Source organism: Miniopterus natalensis, chromosome 6 (genome assembly GCF_054644295.1).
Source record: "Miniopterus natalensis isolate mMinNat1 chromosome 6, mMinNat1.hap1, whole genome shotgun sequence".
NCBI classification, from domain to species: Eukaryota; Metazoa; Chordata; class Mammalia; order Chiroptera; family Miniopteridae; genus Miniopterus; species Miniopterus natalensis.
This window is the reverse complement of record NC_142086.1, coordinates 26,465,765-26,485,612: the sequence shown is the minus strand read 5'-3', so window position 1 is coordinate 26,485,612 and position 19,848 is coordinate 26,465,765. Positions and strand designations below refer to the sequence as shown.

Sequence of the window (19,848 nt, the reverse complement as noted above, 5' to 3'; positions counted from 1 at the left end):
TTCCTTCCTCACTGAAAGTTGCTAGCCTGCTCAAGATACGTGGGCACTAAGAGGGCAATCTAAACAAGACTCCAAGGACAAACAATGGAAGGGGGGGGGAATGAAAGCACGCCTTCTTTCCTAGAATATATTTTAAGCAAATGGCAGACGTGCAAATACCCCTTTGCATACCCATTCCCAACAGACTTGTTTTTTGTTTGATTTTATTGTTGTTTAATTATGGGGGTTGGAGGAGGTTGCTGCTTACAACATCTTATTTATCTTTTATCCCTCACCAGGCCTGGCATGGTGCCTGACATTCACAAGGCACGTACAAAACCATGAGTTATTTAAATCTCAGAAGATTCCACCTACAAACTAATTATTCATTTCAAGGAATTTCTAGTGATTCAGCCAATGAAGTGAGCACTGTAGAGGAACACTGTCCTCTATGCTGTGCTGCCAATCTCCCTGCAAGTGCCACCAACACTGCCAGGAACTGCCCCCCCGCCCCTGCCCCGCATTTCCTCTGCTGCCCGACTCCTGCTTATTTTCTCCAGATTCCAATCCCGTGCCACCTCCTCCAGGCAGGTGCCTTTGCTTTGTGTGCCCTTGGGACTTCCAGAGCACTTTTCACATCACATGGTCATGTGACTCAGTTGTCTCTTCCTAGATGTTAAGCAACCTGAAGCCAGAGACCCTATCTCACTTGTATTTCTATTCCCAGTGTCAATCTCAGTACTGGGTCCAAAAGCAGACACCGATATTTGCAGGCATGAGTTTGTTACAGTTTTGCAGGAAGTATTAATTCAAATAAAATACATGCAGACACCCCTTTATGATAAGTTTTTCTGTATGCTATCTACAACTCTTGAGGGTTTAATAACATTGATTCAAATCATTATGATTTTCTGTCTTAAGCATGTAAAAGAAATCCCCATAATTTGAAAAAAATATATGTCCTTGACTGCCGTAGGAGTAATTAAACTGACTCACGTGCTATGTTACTGCTGAAGGAACTCCTAAGATCCTCTCTCCATCCTTCCGTCTCCTAACACTTCTCTCTCTCTCTCACACACACACAAAGAAACACACAGAATGACACAAAGGAGTAGAAATCTACGCTAGAAAAAGATATATTTAGAAATATCGACTATTTTCCTAAAGATGCCTAATGGTATATTTTTATTACTATCAAATATATATATTACATCATGTACCATTTTATGGTCCAGATTACCAGTAATATTTTAACATTCATGTAATACTTTGTATGTATAATGTGAAAAGATCATTAATATAATAAAGATGAATAAAATTAGCACAAATTACGGCAACCATTTTTAAACATTGCTAGGCCAATGTACAGCTTTACTACAGGACAAACAAAACAAAATAAAAAATAGAAGAAAATCAACAGTTCTACCTTTAAGACACGTTTGACAGAACCCAATACAAAGTTTCTTTGTGGATGCTTTCTGTTCTGAAGGGTCCAGTCACGATTTAACACCTTTTCCCCTTCCTCTAACACACATTTTTGACCTTGGAAATGTGGTCTCTCATATAAAATCCAGCTGAGAAAACATAAAAGCATGATCAGTTATAATTAATTTTCTAAGAAATGAGTAATAAAACAAATGATACTTAGTAAGTCATAGACCATCTTATCTATGTGCACTTTAAAATCTGGGTTATTTTCCATTGTCAGCGTATAATCCTATTTTTGAAATATAATATATGCTACTTTAGGTACAAACAGTATTAGAAAAAATAAACTTGGAAATAATGCTTCCTGAATATAATACTCTAATCTAGGCCTATGCCTATATTTATGTATATATGCACTTTACAGATGTCTATACATTTATATTAAAACCAATTGCTTAACAATTCCAAACTCCACTTCTTTAGTTTTCCTGTCACTGGGCAACAGTGAACCTGTATCCCATTTTATTACATGAAGCTAGCACTACACAATGCTTACAGCATGAACACTGACCAGTGGGTAACTGAATTACTGGCCCCAACATATCGATGGGACGTGGTCCATAAGAACAAATGAAGTTTCCCCCCATTTTTACACCATACAAAGGATCCTTCATGTTTTGACTATGCCAGCTGCACAAATGACTTTAAGTATGTGGCTTTCACATTCCTTAGCATCCCACAAATTTTGAACTCATTTTCAAAGCCATGCTTCATTCAACTGAAGCCTTCAGTCAAATCTATTCTGCTAATAATGCAGTTATACAATGGTTTTGATTGTTATATTGTATATATTAGGTCCTGCTACTTACTGCTGCTTTAGGCACTAAGAACAGCTATATTTTCTGCCACAGGAAATACAACAATTAAGTTATAAAACACTAATAATGTTTTAAAATATTCTGTCAAAAATGAGAGGAAAGGGAATGCAACTTTAAAAAATACAAAAGCAGCCCGGCCGGTTGTGGCCCAGTGGTTGAGCAACGACCTAGGATCCAGAAGATCAAGGTTCGATTCCTAGTCAGGGCACATGCCTGGGTTGCAGGCTCAATCCCCAGTCTGGGGCGTGCAAGAGGCAGCCGATCAATGACTCATCATTGATGTTTCTCTCTCTCTCTCCCTCTCCCTTCCTCTCTCTGAAATCAATAAAGATATATTTAAAAAAAAAAATACAAAAGCATTAATGGCAACAAAACATTTAATTTTGGGGGGAAAATGCTATAAAATTTTATGAGATCTCTTACCAGCCCCTTACAACTTTTATCAGTACCCCATTCGGAAAGGGCCATGACGTAGTATCGAGAACACTATGGTAGACCTCTTGTTTATAATTACTTCCATGGAAATCATAGATAACCATCTGCAACATATAGAGAACAGGCACAAAAACTAATTTAAAAAATGCATTTAAAATTGTAAAAAGTCCTAAAATATAGAAAATAAAATATCCTGAATATATAAAAGTAGACATTACTTTAGATGTTAAATCCTTGAGTAAAATAATCCTTTTGTCAGTCAATTCAAAGTACTTACTTAAAACTCCCCAAGCCTAAAAGTAACCGTACTTTTCATATCAGTCTGTGTAAGAAACTTACGCTTACCTTCCCGGGTCTTGGGTTACACCTCAGAGTTTTCCTGTCAACAATCTGAAATAATAAACGTGGGAGAAGTAAGCCTTAAGAAACATCAATGGAAAGATGTATCGTTCACTTTCTTGGCCACCATAAACCCAATTTCTCATGTTTACTCAGTGACATTATGTGCGAGGTGTACCTCTAGGTGCTACAAGGAAATAAAGGTAAATGTGAAGGGAAACAACATGCTGTTTCTACCCTCAGGAAGCTTACAGCTTGGAAGGGGGACACAGCTGAGCGCACTCTTGTGACTCTTCTAAGTGGGGGACTACGTTAAACCCACAGGTAAACATACAAACAAAATGTCGGGTTACGAAAGTTAAGGGAAACGGCAACAGCATGGAGGTGAGGCGATGCCGAGATTCAGAAGAGGCTTGTCTGAGGAAGTGGTATGGAGACGACCTTGAAAAACAGAACTTCAATGAGTGAAAAAATGTTGCAGCAGAGGAAAGAAGTCCAGGAAGAGAACCATCTTGAGAAAAAGTGCGCTGGTAGGAGGCACAGGGTGTGCACCCAGAGCATAAAGGAGGCATCGTTGCACAAACAGAATCTGGGGCCTTGTGATACACGGTGAGGAGGTTCCACTTGATCTGGGAGGCAATAGGGAACCATTAAAGAAACGTTCCTTTAAATCCCATCAATTTTTAAAAATGGCTTTGCCTTGCAAGCTGTTGGTTGGTATATAAGTATTACTATTTGCTCCTAAAGCTGTTCCAGGTAAAGATGCAGGCCTTGGGACCCCTAGAGAATGTTCCATTACCTTGGGAATGCCGCAGAGGAAAGTCCCACATTCAGTGAATATTCTGCATTAGACATTTAAACATTTCTAAGTAGAAGGAAAGTGTAACTGAATTTCAAAACATTTTCCAACTATAATGCTATCAGCTCTTTTTCTTTGAATTGGGCTGTTCACTGCCCTGCTTTGAATGAACAACACGAGTAACTAAAGTGAGAGGAGGTTCTCAAGCAAACATTTAAAATATTTTTAACTATTATGAAATGTTTCCACTAGACATGTAAGCTCAACGGTAAGTATCAATTTTCCCAAACAGTCCCTTGAAAAATTTAGAATCTTGTCACTTAATTTAGTTTGAAAACTAAATATAGCCGTGGCCAGTGTGGCTCAGTTGGTTGGAGCATTGTCCCATGCACCAAAGGGTTGTGGGTTCGATTCCTGGTCAGGGCACATGCCTAGGTTGCAGGCTCGATTCCCAGTCAGGGCACACAGGGGAGGTAGCCTATCGATGTTTTTCTCTCTCCTCCCCTAAAAAAAATATCGATAATAAAAAAGCATATCCTCTGGTGAGGATTTAAAGAAACACCTAAATATAGTAAAGAACTGGAAAATAACTTGCTTCTCTGCCTTTAAATTTTGAGCAATTTTTTCCTCAATGTAACAATTCAGCTAAAATATATAACTTATGCTACACTTCAACCAAAGAATAAAGTAACCTCTGGAATTTTTAGAAATAATCTTTACACCGCCAAACATTGATTTTCTTAAGTTTCTAGATCATTTTGACCCAAAGCACTACTTCGCTAATCATCAAAATGACTTACCTCTGTGAATGGGCTTAATCTGCCCAAGTTGTCTTGAGCACGGAAGTATTTTGACACTGGGTGCTGCAAAGTCCCACCAAATTGGGCTCCTTTCTCTGAGGGGTGGGTTTTGGAAGTCTGCAAATACTGATGGTAAGCACTCTTTACGGAAGAATGTAGTTTAGAGGTCAGGTCCGACTTTTGTAGAAATGAGGCCTTTTCTGGCCACAGACCAACTTGCAGATGTGGAGTAGCAGGTTCGTTTGCCTTTACAGATGAATTCTTAGAAACTCCAGTCCTTTCCTGGTCATCAGGGTCAAGTGTGACGGGAGGATCTGGAAGCCTGAAGGTAACAGTTTCCCTCCTCCTAGCCCTCAGGTTCCCTTTATGCAACACTTCTTCCTCCTCTTCTCCTAACTCCTGCCTATAGTCTTCATCAAAATTCATCTTTAAACGCTCTGACACTGACTGCAGAAGTGATAAGACAGAAGAGGGCTGGTTTGCATTGTCTCTTGATTTGGTGGAGCCATGATGACCAGGTGAGACCTCGTTGGACAGAATGTCCTCCTGAGAGCTGTCATCCTCATAGATGGGTGACAAAGCTAAGGGGTAAATCTTGTACCTTTTGGCCTCCACTGATAAGAACATTTCTGAACTATCGCTATCGAATGTCTCACCTAACTTAGTACTCCTTTCAAAATGATGGACCAGGTCCGTTCTACTCTCAGACCTTTCACAGGAGACAACAGGAATGCCAGGGGGGGTATCAGGAAACAAGAGAGAGTGTGTTGCTCTTACTTTGGCAGTAGCACGCCTGTCGTCACCTTGAAGGGGTTCTTCATATAATATCGTGAAGGATGGATTTTCTCGTTCGTCCTGAGAAACGAAGGCTAGGCTAGAGTCTTCTTTTTCATCGCTATAATCCCCCGGATCTCTTGTTTTGTCAGCTACTGCAGTAACAGATGTCCTTCTGTCTGGCCTTCCTATGGTATCCATGGGTTGAAAATCTGGCATTGCTAAGGCAGGGTAGCCTTCAAAATCCTTACTTAACGTAGGTGATTCATAGCCCCTGAAATAGGAAGCAAGTCTATTGTCATGTGCTATCAATCCTTCCTTCATTTCAGTGAGCTCTTCCTCCATTCCTCCAATACTCTCTCCGCCATACTCTTGGGGTGTTTGCTCAGGGTCAAGTATGGGAGGGGTGGCCTCTGTCTGTGTAACAAGCAACTCCAGACCTGTCCCACAGGTTTTCCCCACATTTACCACTGCAGGTAACACTTGGTGTTTCCTGACAGCTCCAACAGAACCTTCTGGGGATGTTCTCTCCATTTCTATCAGAGACAGCATGGATACCATCGCTGCCACTGTCTCTTCAGCATCCCTCTTGCATGCTTTTTCCATTTCTAAAGAGGCAGGGGCTGCCTTCATGGGTGCTTTTCCCACTTCTGACGCAGAAGGTACCATTTCAGTTTTCCTTGTAAGTCCTTCAGCATCCTTTTGGTAAATACCTTCTACTTCTAGCGCAGGAGGTGTCACTTCCGCCTTTTCAGGAATTCCCTCCACATCTTTTCGGTAGATAGTTTCCGTTTCTGACACAACCGATGTCACCCCGGTCTTGCCAATATCACCTTCAGCATGCTTTTGGTAACTAGTTTCCATCCCTAACGACACAGACATCCCTTCAGTCTTTCCAGTAATCCCCTCAGGGTCTTTCTGACAGGCATCTTTCAGTTCTGACATAACAGGCATCAAGTCAGTTTTGACAATATCCCTTTCAGTATCCCCCATCGTACACGCCTTTTCCATTCCTAATAGGGCAGGTAATCCCTCCACTTTTTCATGATACCTCTCAGCATCCATTTGGTGTACTTCCTGCATTTTACAACTGTCCGTTGTGGCCTCAGTTTTCGTGACATTCAATTCATCATCCCTTTTCTGCGCTCCTCCCATTTCTGCCATAAGAGGGATGGCGTCATTTTTCATAACATTCAATTCCACATCCTTTGTGTTTGCTTTCCCCAGTTCTAACATGGGAGGGATAAGCTCGATTTTCCCTATGTTTACTTCGGTATCCTTTTTGTGCACTTTCCCTACTTCTGACATTGCAAGGGGTGTGCTTTTATTACTGTGTGCTGCCAAGCCTTTTTCAGACATACACACAAGACTATCAGACCAACTGCTTTTGGATGTCCCGGCTATATGGATGTCATCAATCGCACATGGAGGCCTTTGGACATTTGATACAAGAGTTCGGGTATCCTCTGTCCCAGTTTTGCGATTATCCATACACTCTAGTTCCATTTTCTCTTTAGAGTCCTCTTTGAGAAGTACACGTGTTTCTACCCTATCATCTAACCCTTTATGGGGCAAGTCTTCAGCTACTAAAACACTATCTGATTCCTGCAAGTTTATACCATCAGACTGTCCAGCTCCACTTCCAGGAAATGGGGTTTTGGGGTAGGAAAAACTTTCTATTCCTTTAATTGACTCTGTGTCACTAGGCAAGTTACTCACAGAGAAGAGCCTACCTAATACTTTATTTTCACTAATTCCACATGTGCTTTGATTTACTACCTGTTCTGATGCCAAGAACTCCCTTACAGGAGACTTAACACTATCACTGTTCAGAATTTTTGGAGTATTAGCCTGAAGTTCAGATTCCCAGGTAGTTTCTGTATCTTCAAAAGCATCATTTGTTATATTTTCTTGGGCTGAATTAATAATCTCACTGACTAATTCCCTAACTTGATCTTCTAACAAACAAGATACATTCATTCTATCAGAATCAAAAAGGAGACTCTTCTCACCAGGTGTAGGCGAAACATGGGCCTTTCCTTCCCCTTGGAGTCCTGACATGTTTTCCAAGTCCTGCTCTTCCAAATGCTCTATCAGATGGATCCCTGTCTGTGTCACACCCAATGGGTTTTTCTCAGACGTGTCTTCTTTCAGGGCACCAGGATTCATGATACTGTATCTGGCTAGCTGCTCCTGGCAGGTATCAACTGTGTGTTTGGATTTCAGGTCTTCCCTAACAGAATTAAAAATCTCACCAACCAATGTATCAGCTTTTTTCAGTAAGCCACTTCTGAGGGCCCAGAGTTGGTCACATGCTCTCTTCCTTGCTTCTATGTGCTCAGCAGAGGCTTCAGAACTCTGCTGGCTTGAGCTGTTAACTGACGCCGGAGCCCCAGCAACTGCTCCCTTCTCTGCTTCCACAGGCTTGTCAAACTGGGCAGCAGTTGGGGAGTCAAGAGATGCCTCCCCAGTATGATTGCCAAAATGTTCCTGAAAAGGGGCCCCTCCTGCACCTATTGAGACAGATGTTTCAAATTCCAAATAGAAGCTAGTAGGGTACAGCGGGTTAGTTAAGGCACCTTCGCGTGTGGCATCTGTAGTAACTTTTAGAGAACCAACACTATTCTGGGGATTTTGTGTACTTGTAACCACGCTGGCTCCTTCAGCCTTACTATGGGAGGACATGTTATCAATGCCACCATGTAGGAAATGAGTGCTCTCTCTCTCTCTGTGAGGTGAGGCTTTCTTTTCCGATCTCAGTGCACAGGGAACATTATTAAGAAAGCCTGAGTCCTCAGGTGCAAAAGCATTTTCCCCCAAAGTGGTATCAGAACCCAGAAAAGGTGCATTTACTTTTGTGCTGTCAGTTTCTTGGAATTTGGGGCAAGTATTAGTTAAGCCGAGTTCTGCCACTTCTGAGGAACCTGAAATCTTTTCAGTCCCACAAATATCCAAAGGTTCATAAGTCACACACGTGTTGGCTTTTTCATCATGAACAGGAGGTAAAATCCCAGAAGTGTTGCTTTTGAGGAATGGAGGAGAACCTAACGCTTCTACCTCTGTTTCCTTTTCACCTGCGTATCTGGAGACAGAAGGCAAAACCTCAGCTTGGCCATTCTCTTTAAGCCCAGGATCTGAATATTTCTCTTTAATCTCATTATGATCCCTCAATTGACAACTTGTGTCCTGTTCAGCCTCTGGGCAGGTTAATTCTGATAAAATAGGCTTTGCCGGCACATCTGTAATTTCTAATGGAGAAGAAATCTTATCCTGAGAAATGTCTCCAGACCCTGTTTGGGAAACTGGTATCTTGGAGAAGGCTGTAGCTTTTCCTCCTCCAGAATGTGACCCCACAGGAACGTCGTTCTGACCTTCAACTTCAGCTCTTGATAAAACTTTAGCAATGTTATTAGTTTTAGAGTCCAAGGAAAGAGAACCAGACTTCTCTAGAGTGCTCTTCCTTGCTTTACTGTTTGAAAGCAAGGACTCTGCTTTATTAGGGTCTTGAGATGAAATGGAACTGTGGTCCTCAGGGAGGCTCTCGTACTCGAATCTCAAGTCCACGCCACTCAGGTGCGTGTCACGGGCTTCAAGGTCTAGTGGCACCTGGCATTTTTCACTGTTGGGAAGAACATCCTTGGGTTCGAGAATCACAGATGCATGCTTAAGGTGAAGGCCAGCTGGAGGACACTTCCCGTCTGCAGCCTCAACGCGATTCACTGCATTTTCTTCATGGCATTTGCTAGGCTCACTGGAAACACCCACAGTGTCCACATCCCCAGGTTGAATGAGCACAGAAGACCCTTCATTCTTCAAAATAGGCATATCCAGCTGGCTCAGCATGCCAATTCCAGAAACAAAGGTAGGAGATGAAGCATTGCAGTTTGATTTTTCACAGTCAAGGGTAAGAGAGGTTTTGGTATCAGGTGAAACTTTGGCTTGTTGAGGACTCTGAGAGTGAGGAAGAGATTCTGAAATGTGATTTCTATGAAGTTCAAAAGTCAGTTCAGGGGTTATTTTGTTTTCTAGGCATGCTACAACTGCTGACTCACTGATACATTTTACAGCAGCAGCAGGGTCCTTCGGATTTGTTCTAAGAATGTGAGGCACTTTGCCATGTGGCCCCAAATCAAGCTTTTTGGCTTCTGTTGCACACAACTGGTGAGTATCTTTGGGTAATGACTCAATTCCATCTTCTGGAGCTTTTGCATGACTTGAAGCTGTGGGTTCACAGACACTTTCTGTTTCTTGCCTGATTTCTTTAACAGCCAAATTTTTCTGTGCATCTTGGGCAGACAACCTGTTTCCCTCATTTACAAGTTCTGTGCCTGTCCCAGCATGTCTCTGAAGAGCACCGGTGTGCTTGGCAGCCTGCTCTGAGGAGTTATCTACAGTTGGCTTGTCAAAACCCTCACTCTCTGGCGACTGCAAGTCGTCATGCCTAACTGATTTATCTGGTCTTGGCGAATCTGTGCTTTCCTGTTTGGTAGTATCACTTCCATCAGATTTATTAAAAGACAAGTGAGAAACAGCAGGACTCTCAGGCTTGATATGCTCTTCTCTTGGCACCAGGGTCCCATCACTCCTGACAGAGTTGTTTTCTTCTGTTGTGGTCTCTGTAGAAGTCACCCTCTGAAAGTCTGGACTGCAAGGAACTGCGCTGCTGCAGCTTCCTGTAAACACTGAACATACCAGATTTCTGTCAGTCTGAGAAACTGGCACATAACCTAAATGGTGCTGTGAGTCAGAGTCTCCAACAGCAGAGCTGGAGTTAGTCACAGAAGAAGGGGATGACCTATTTCCCTCAGGTCCCCCAAGGCCATTTTCATTTAAGACATCCTCAGAAGAAGCAATATTCAGCACTTCTGGGTTGTTTGTGGGATGGCTTTCTGTGCTGAGACTTATTCTGCTACAAGCAGAGCCTTCTAATGGGTCTCCAAGCATATGTTCTTTCTCAGATATGTCTGTGCTAGATGATGACAAAGATGACAGCATCCCAGCCGCAATCTCACTCCCAGGGCCAATGTGTGTGCTTGTACTAGAGTCAGAGCTTTCATTTCCTCTGTCCAAGAGATTCGCAGTTTCTAACACGGTCTGTTGCTTCAAAAATTTCCTAATTTGTCTGGGGCCTCGATACGTTGCATATGTTACTGAAGGCCTCTCTGGTTTACCATCTGCTGGTCTGTGGGGAAAAACAAAAAACAGAAACAAGCACAAAACAGAGACAGTATGAGGGTATTAGGAAATATAATTAGAAACACTTAACAGTAATCTCAGAAACTGTGGTGAAGAATATCTCATAACCCCGAAGGCTTTTAACTTTTCTATGTAGAGAGAAGCTACAAAGCCAGCAATTTTTTTTCAAATTACAATAAAGCTTTGACAATAGAGATTCTCAACATCGGTATCAACATTTTGAAAATATAAGAATTAAAGGACTTTCTGAAGAATTTCAATCCAACAAAGAAGTAGCTTCCTATATAAATTACACTGGAAGCATGAGTTAATGTATAGAAAACAATCTAAAAAATGTTACCCAACAGGTATACTTCAAGGCTTTATGGATATTATAAAGGGCATCTGCATAGTCAACTATACATAAAAACAATTACAAAGCTGTTTATTATTTTTAATTACGTGAAGATAAAGTCATTTAGCCTGTTCGTAGCTGTGGACCAGCTTTGACAAAAGACTGCTCATTTCTGTACATCTGTTGGAACTTCGGATTCAATTCCAGGTGGCTGTTTCTGCAGATAATTTTAGTCAGGCACCATTGAACCCCAGGGGCCTCTGCTTCTTGCCCACATGGGGGCTTTCCACACTGATGCCCACCACCAAGCCACAGGAGCGACTGCACCCAGCTCAGAACTGCCCGCTTCACCTCCTCCCACCCCTTTGCCTACAGCTAGTGCAAATACTTTCAGATGGTTCGTATCTTTCCCTTCTCTTCCCCGTACGTGACATATAGGGTGTCCCCCCAAATGTGTACACCTTTAACAGCTGATAGCTCAATTGATGTCTCTTTCTTTTCAGATTTAACACACTGGAATTAATCAGTAGTGAAAGGGGCACCCTGTATAAAAATGCTTACAAACTTTGAGAAATGGACATGTCTTTCCTACCTAGCCACGCTGCTGGTGGTTTAGGTTCCATGCCCCAAGACCAGTACCAGTATTCTTTTTTTTTGTGTGTGCTAGCAATGGCCTAATAAACCTTTCTTTTAAAAAGACTTTCAGCCACGGGAGTTAATTTCTTTTGTTTTGTTTAACAAATCAAAACCAAAGAAGAAAAAGCACAAACTTTCTACCCAATTCCCATATAACAGCCTCAAAACCGCCACCATTTTAAATTACTTTGGAATCAAAGGCACCTGGAGAGGTGGTTAGAAGACTGCTGAGCCCACTCCCAGGCATGCTGAGTCAGCAGGTCTGGATCAGATAATCTGCGTTTCTAATGCGGCTGCTGCTGATCCAGGGACCACATCTTCAATAGCACTGCTTTAGACAATTCTTCATGACTAATGGACCTCAATTCAACCTTTTTTTTTTTTTTTTTGCTGTTGGACATTTGTTTCCAATTATACATTCCTATAAATAACGTTTCAGTAAACATCTTTGTACACAACTAGAAATAATCTAATCTACACACTGCCCTAAAACATGTCTTCCACTCCTAACAGTGCATACATACCAGCATCAGCCATCATCAACTTGACTCACACAGAGTACTATCATTTATTATTACTGCTATCAATTTAATGGGAGAAAAGTTATCTATTTAGTTTGCATTTCTTTGACTGCTAGTGAGAATACATTTTTTCCACTTATTTATTAGCAGTTTGTATTTCTTCTACTTGAATGCTTTGTTTATATTGTATGCTCATTTATTCTATTAGTGTCTAAAATGCTTATCAGTTAAAGCGTGATTGGACATTTTTCGTATATAATTTTCTCGTTTGCCAATTTAATGTATCATTGGTTATGATACTGCTTGGCATAAGGGAGTTGGAAAATTGGAAGTAACACACTACTGATCTTCCATTTCCTGATACTTTCTGTTGCTATCATGCTTAGAAAATGTTTCCCACCAAAATAAAATAATTCACATTTAGCTACGCTTAGTTTTGTATATTCTTAACACACTATTCCATTTTAATTAATTTTAATATAAAAATGAGATCAGTAGCTTTTATTTTTCTCTCCAAATTGTTAACCAATTTCCCCGAGTCCTCCTTCCCACTACAAGAATATGTAATGCCATCACATTCAAGGGTTCAAATCATAAATATACAAAGGACCTATTTCCAGACTGTCTACTCTGTTCCATTTAAATGTATAGCAAATATTACGTCAGTACGACATTGCTTCAACTAATGTAGCCTTATTAGCACATTTAAACATCTGATAGGGCAAGTCCCACTGCATCATCTTTAGGCAGACACAAAGCTATCTGGGTGTCTCAGTTCTCACAACTGTAAGATGGGCCAGTGCCCACCTCTACGCCTGCTACGAGGAATTAACTGAAAGCACGCATATGAAGACACTTTGAAACTACAGAGAACTATACAGTCCTAAGTTGTCACCAAAATCTGACTACAGTTTTATTGATGACCTCTTAAAATAATAAAAATAATTTTCAGGTAGAGGTTAAATTAAAACCAATAGAACAGATTCTTATTAGCTTTGAATGAGTACTTTGTTACACAAACTGTCTAATGGACTCAACGTTGTTATAAACATTTTTTGGGGTAGAAAATATTCCTTCTGGTGCAAACTGATGCAGCAACTATGGAAAGCAATATGGAGGTTCCTCAAAAATTTAAACTAGAACTACCATATGACCCAGCAATCCCACTTCTGGGTATTTATCCAAAGAAATCCAAAACACTAATTCTAAAAGATATATGCATCCCTATGTTCTTGCCTGCATTATTTATAATAGCCAAGTATGAAAGCAATCTAAGTGTCCACTGACATGACTGGATAAAGAAGAAGTGGTACACATATATACTGGATTTTTTTTTTTAGAGAGGAAGGAAGAGATGGGGGGGGGAAAGAGTGGGAGAGGAGAGGAAAGGGAAAGGGACAAGGACAGGGAGGGGGGAGAGAGAGAGGGTGAGGGGAGAGAGGGACAGGGAGGGATAGGGAGAGGGGGAGAGAGGGAGAGGGGGGACGGGGAGAGGGGGGAGAGGGGGTGGGGGGAGGGAGGGTCAGGGAGAAAGAAACATCGATTGTTTGTCTCCCACAGGTGTCCTGACTGGAGATCAAACCTGAAACCTGGGTATGTGCCCTGATCGGGAATCAAACCCACCACACTTGGTGCATGGGACGATGCTCCAACCAAGTCACACCAACCAGGGCATATACAGTAGAATATTACTCTTCCATTAAGAAGAATAAGTTCTTACCATTTGCAACAACAGAGATGGACCTAGAGGGTATTATGCTAAGTGAAATAAGACAAATACCATATGATCTCATATGTGGAATCTAAAAAGCAAAACAAACAAAATGGAAACACACTCACAGATACAGAGAATAAACAGATGGTTGCCAGATGGAAGGGGGAGTGGGGGGTTGGGTAAAAGAGATGAAGGAATTAGGGAAGTACAAATTGGCAGGCACAAAATAGTCACAGGCAGGGGTGTAAAGTACAGCACAAGGAACATAGTCAATAATATTGTGACAACTATGTATGGTGCTAGGTGGGTACTAGACTTACTAGGGGATCACTTTGTAAGTTATACAAATGTCTAACCACTCTGAAGTACACCTGAAACTAATATAATATTGAGTATCAACTGTAATTGAAAAAGAAAGAAAATATTCCTTCTGGCTCATCTCAGTAAAAGAAAAATTAGCGATTGATTGTTAATCAAGCAAAGAACATACGGGTGGTGAAGTGCTCCTAAAATCTGTGCAGATTTCAGTTTATTTAGAGTTGTGGAAAAGGTTCATAAGGTTAGTTTTATGGATAGGGTCAATTTAATTTCTTCTCTTAACCTCTGTAATTATATTCCACAAAGAAAAGATACTGATAGACTATGAATACAAACTATAGGACCATATTTGTTCCTCAAATGAAGGCACTGAACACATTGTGTGTCCTAATACAGGAAAAACTCAGACAACAGAAAATACTCCACTTCAAGGAAGTCTTAAATTAGAAATAAATCTCGTACCATGACAAAGTTAGCACATAAAAGGTGTTAGTGTCACCCCATAAAATAGCTTAAAAGGCCCTACATTACGTGTGGTATATAGAATTATAAAATTTTTAACCTACTAGCAGGAACATCACAGGTTACGTTTTCCAATCCCTTTAACTAACAGAAATAACAATCAAAAGCCAGGTCCAAAACTCAGACTCTGCCGCAAGGAAATCTTAAACTTACTTTATGAAACCACTGGTTTCCTGGTCACTGTCTTGTGCTGTATCCAAAGAAAAGGCACCTGAGAGTTCAGCTGAGTTGGACTCCCGATCTTCTGCCGGAAGCGCCTGGGTTCCTGGGGAGTCCGTGGAAATCTCCCTCTCCTCCCTGACCCCTTCCTCACGATGGCCCCTGGGGCCCTGTAAATCTTTCTCAGTTTTGTCACGGTCATCTTTGAGAGAAGACTGCTTGGCCTCAGCAAGAGATGATTTCCCGGAGATATTGAATAAGTTACCAAGAAACTGAAAAAAGCTCTCTTTTGGCTGTCGATCGTTTTCTCCTGTTCTGCCATCTGAAGTGGGGCTGGAAAGGTCATTTGACTTTTTGGAATCTTCTGGCGCTGGAAGAGCGATTAGCTTCTCTGCATGGCTCCTTTTGTGCTCACTTTGGGGAGTCTTTGAAAACAAACAGAGAATGACAAGCATCGTCACTAAAAAATAACACAGATTGACTGACAACCTATTGCATGATATACTCTGAGCTAGGCCCTGGGGCATGTTTATGAATAAGACTGATGACTTCTGTTTCCTTGGGAAGTTCACAATCTACTGAAGGGCAGTGAGCACAACTTTCACAAAGCTACACAGTCAATGCCATGAAGAGAGAGGTACAGCACACCTGGGAAAGCCAGTCCAGATCTGGTGGCGGTGAGAGCAGAGGAGGTAGCCTAGGGGGTGCTCCCTGGAGGAAGGGACCCCGGAAGGAGACCTACAAAGTGACTTTGTGATGCGTGTGTGTCTTCTTCCCTCTTCCCTCCTCTGTGTTTAGTGAGGTATCAGCTTCTAAGGAGTTTGACATGACTGGAGGTCATGGTATAAAGTGAGAAGAGTGAGAGGTTCAGCATGGGGAGATAAGGAAGGGAGCAGATCCAGGTAAACCTTATGTGAATTTAAATTTAGCCTTTCTTATTACGAAGCGAGTGGACAGTATTTTCAAACACTCGGTACAGCAGACAAGTAACACCTAAATAGACTTTATCATTTCAGTGTTGCGTTAACCCGTGAAGCTGCCACGCTGTGTAAGACTGGTCCTTAGATGAGGAAAGACGGCAACATGGGGCATCGAGGCAGAGGAAAGCTCTTCAGGCTGAAACACAAAGTTCTGCCGTGCACATTAATGCAAACCATGGGCAGCACGGGGGATTCCTGCAGATGTCAAATACTTCCCGAGTGCATTTTACCTGCCCGTAACTAGGAACTAGTAAAGCACACGCATTCACGTGTGCTCCGTGTGAGGACAGGTTAAACTGCCGCATCAAAGAGCACGCTGGCGCGGCCCCCTGCTCCCCACAGCTTCATTCGCTTTAGGCCAGCGCGCCAGCTCACCCAGCCTTCCAAACATGCCCGCTCACCCACTTGTAAAAGGAATGCGCGCCTGATGTCTCTGTCAGGTGTCATGCCCACTAGTGCTTATAAAAGGAAAGCTCAAGTGTGACTCAGAAGGAGATCAGGACACCAAGGTAAAAACCACCTTAGGGCACTGCAGGGCTCCACGTGACAAAGTTCTGTAAGAAGCTGATCCTTCAGAAGGCAACAGCATTGTAATTATGTCATTTGTTCACCTCGTTTCATGTTTTAACCCAAATTCAAAACAGTTCAAAGGAGTTTTCCACTAATCACTAATAAAATTTATATGAAAGGCTGAGAAAATGAGAACCCATTAGCCCAGGAAATTAATTTTGAGCAAACTATATTTTAAGTTTGTTCCCACCCTGGGTGTCAGGGTATTTTTGAATAAACAAAAAGCATTTTTCTGTATGTTAGGGCCTTAATATCACTTGTGAGTCTCTACATTTAGAATACCACCAGCCTTCTAGAGTCACTAAAAGTCTTACCTTTTACTGGTTTTGACTGTAACTTGATCCCGCTCCTCTCCATCTCAGCCAGCCAACCTGGTGTCACGATGGGAGCCCACACTATAAATCAGCTGCGCCCTCTCCTCACACAAACTGCACAAATGGACTCTCAGGGTGGCAGCACAAGATACGCTAGGTGACATTGTGAAAATGCTCCTGTGTATGAAAGGTATGCATTTTTTTTGTCCTTTACTTGTTATAATTTCCAGTCATAATATTTCTTCCTGTGTCAAATGAACTAATGCTACAACACGAATAGAATCGTGATTTTTTTTTTTTCTATAACTAGTATGAATGACTGCTCATCCTGGGTAGCTACTCATCACAACATTGCAAGTACAGGGTAGGGCAAAGGTAGGCTGACACTTGGTCATATAAAAAAATAATACATTAATAAATAACAATACAGGAATAAACTGTGTTTCACGTACTCACAATTGCAAACCTACCTTTGCCGAACTTTGTATTCTTAAAAAGCTTTAGAGACTGACGAAGAGTCACATAAAATTGGGGCAATGGTTTTAAAAGGGAAGAATTATGAGAACAAGGAGATTACATTTTTTGACTATCAAAATCTCAAGATAAATAACTTCTGTTCAAAAATAGTATTTCACTGCCTAAATTACTATTTTTACTTGACAATTCCTTTCAAAGTATAATAGACTACTTTCTAAACTAGTTTTGCTAAACTAATAAAAGCCTTCACATTTAACTTTTTCAGTCATATATATATCTCCCTCCCTCCCTCTCTCTCCCTCTCTCTCTCTCACTGGTTTCTCTTTCCCCTCAACTTTTAGCTTGCTTTTCCAGAATTCCTGTATCTTAAGTTTACTGAAGGGCATTTTTTTTCCAATTTCCTTAAATGTCTTAGTTGCTTAGTTTTCCCCCCCTAATCATCTTATGAGAAAATTTTATCAATAATTAAAATCCCCTCAGCCAGAAAAAAGTATCTAAATTTAGGGAAAAAAAGAAACTAGCAGCAAAAACGCAGCTATTCCAAGTAAACACAATAAATTATTTATGTAATTAAAATTTTGAGTTTAATCTGAAACAGCTGCTCTTTGCCCTCAGCTTAGACAACAATGAAGTTCAGCCTGCCACAAGCCAGGGCCGTGCCGCCTGCCAACAGGGCTGTCTGCCATTGTTCCAACAAGTGAGTGGAATGAAAGCACTAGGGATTCAAGCAAACACTGACAAAACATCGATCCCAGTTGTTCTCAAAGATGTTGGCATCCTGCAAATAAAATATAAAAGCTACTGATGAAGGCATATGTACCTTAGGAACTTAAAATTTCCCCCCTAATTTGATATGCTGTTAGGGTAGTACCATTTGGTCCAAATTCATCTGTTTTCTTTGCTTATGTCCAATACAGGGAAATACAGGGAAATGTTAGGTACACTGATTAATAAGACAGCTGCAGCTTCACAAGTTTACGGTCTAGTAAGACACTCATCACTGCATCACTGTGTGGGGCTCCCGAGAGGCATGTGCACAATGGGAGACACAAGTAACGGGACTGGGGAGAACCACTGCACAGAGGTGGTAACATCTGAGCCTGCTCCTGAGGGGTGAGAAGAGCATTCTAGACACAAAGTTTAGCATGTACAAAGGTAGAGGAGAATGAGGTGTATTTATTATGGCCCGGCGTGGCTGCAGAAGATTGGGGCACAGAGGACAGAGGTTGATAAGATGACTGATGAGAAGTGGAGGGTGAGGGAAAATAGTCACAGATGACTAAGTTTTATAAACTGGGCCACTATTTGAGTAGTTAATCAAAAAATGGATATTAGAAATACAACGGGAGGTGAGATTAGGGCCTTTGAGTGTGTATGTGTGGGGGTTGTTTACAAATTATTTAGATGTCAAATGTTGATTTTTTTTTTTTTGGTCCCCTGGTGATGTACAAGCCAGGATATCTAGTAAGCAGTCAGGACACAGTTTAAGAATACAATTGGTGATACACAATGTGTGCAAGGGTAAAAGGGGGACCAACCAAAGACCTTTAGGGAAAAAAGATTAAAAGGCAGGCACAAAGAAGAGAAGAAATCCGTGAAGGAGCAGGAGAAGGCCCAAACTGGACCAGCTCACCCTCCAGAATACTAGTCTCCAAAGGCATAAGGTCAACGATTACTTCCAAAAGCAAAGGGGGGTACATGCCAAATGGCACCGTGAGGTCAAGAAAGGTGAAGACTGTCCTGGTCACTGGTCTTCAAAAACATCAGGCACATTCCTGTGGGGGACTGGGCATTCCCTTGCCTCTCTGCTTAGAATGCCCTCCCCCAGAGAGCTGTAGGACTCGCTCCTCCTCACCTCCTCACATCTTTACTTACCTCCTCAGTGGGAGTTTCTCCAGCCACCCTATTTAAAAGGGTAAACCCCTCCACTCTGAAACTGCCTATATCCCTTCTCTGCTTTTTTTCCCCTATTTGTTCTTGCCAGTATCAAACACACACACTCTCTCTCTCTCACATTATTTAATACCTGTTTCTTCCTCTAGAATGTAAAAGCCACAAGGGTAAAGAATTCTGTCTGCTTCATTCATTGCAGTATCTCTGGCACCTTGAAATGCACCTGACAATAAGAGCCCAAAACGCTCCAAATATTTGTTGGATTAATAAATGAAGGTTTGAAGAGTATAGAGACGCCCCCGGAATGCAGGAGAAACAGTCCTAAGAGCTCAGGAATTTGTGAGCACAGCCCCAAACTCAAGGCGTTCAGCCGTGAGTAAGTAGTAAGGAAACAGAGACAGTCTGCAAATGGAAGGGAACACATTTGAGAGATGTTTTAACTAGAAAAAAAAATGAAAGACATAAGATGACAGTTTAAGGTCCAAGACAGAAAAAAATGGCTTTTTGTTCCTATTTTGTGGACCAGCGCTACACCTGTTGGAGGGAGTGACTGCTGTGTCAGAGAGAAGGGTGACACGTTCCAGAAAGAAAAGCAGAGATGATGAGATGAAGAGACCAGTGCAATCTCTTAACATCTTTTTTTTTGAATTATGCATATTTTAATTAAATTTATTGAGGTGACATTGGTTAATAAAATTACAGATTTCAAGCATACAGTTCTGTGACACATCATCTGTATATTGCACTGTGTATCTACTCCTTCTAATAAAGGGAAAGTATTA

General features: G+C 41.5%; 1 protein-coding gene across 3 annotated transcripts in view; it reads right to left on the bottom strand.

The window, feature by feature from the left end:
* CRYBG3 (crystallin beta-gamma domain containing 3) overlaps window positions 1-19,848 on the bottom strand; it is a 100,781-nt gene that overhangs the window by 56,394 nt on the left and 24,539 nt on the right. For all 3 annotated transcript variants that reach the window (XR_015714664.1, XM_087818113.1, XM_087818114.1), the window contains exons 3-7: window positions 14,827-15,257; window positions 4,659-10,614; window positions 3,066-3,110; window positions 2,709-2,824; window positions 1,406-1,553 (exon numbers count right to left, since the gene is read on the bottom strand). Coding sequence is in view for 2 of the 3 variants with exons in the window: in XM_087818113.1 (XP_087674239.1) it covers window positions 1,406-1,553; window positions 2,709-2,824; window positions 3,066-3,110; window positions 4,659-10,614; window positions 14,827-15,257 (6,696 nt within the window). In the remaining variant the exon portion in view is untranslated. The remainder of the gene's footprint in view (window positions 1-1,405; window positions 1,554-2,708; window positions 2,825-3,065; window positions 3,111-4,658; window positions 10,615-14,826; window positions 15,258-19,848) is intronic.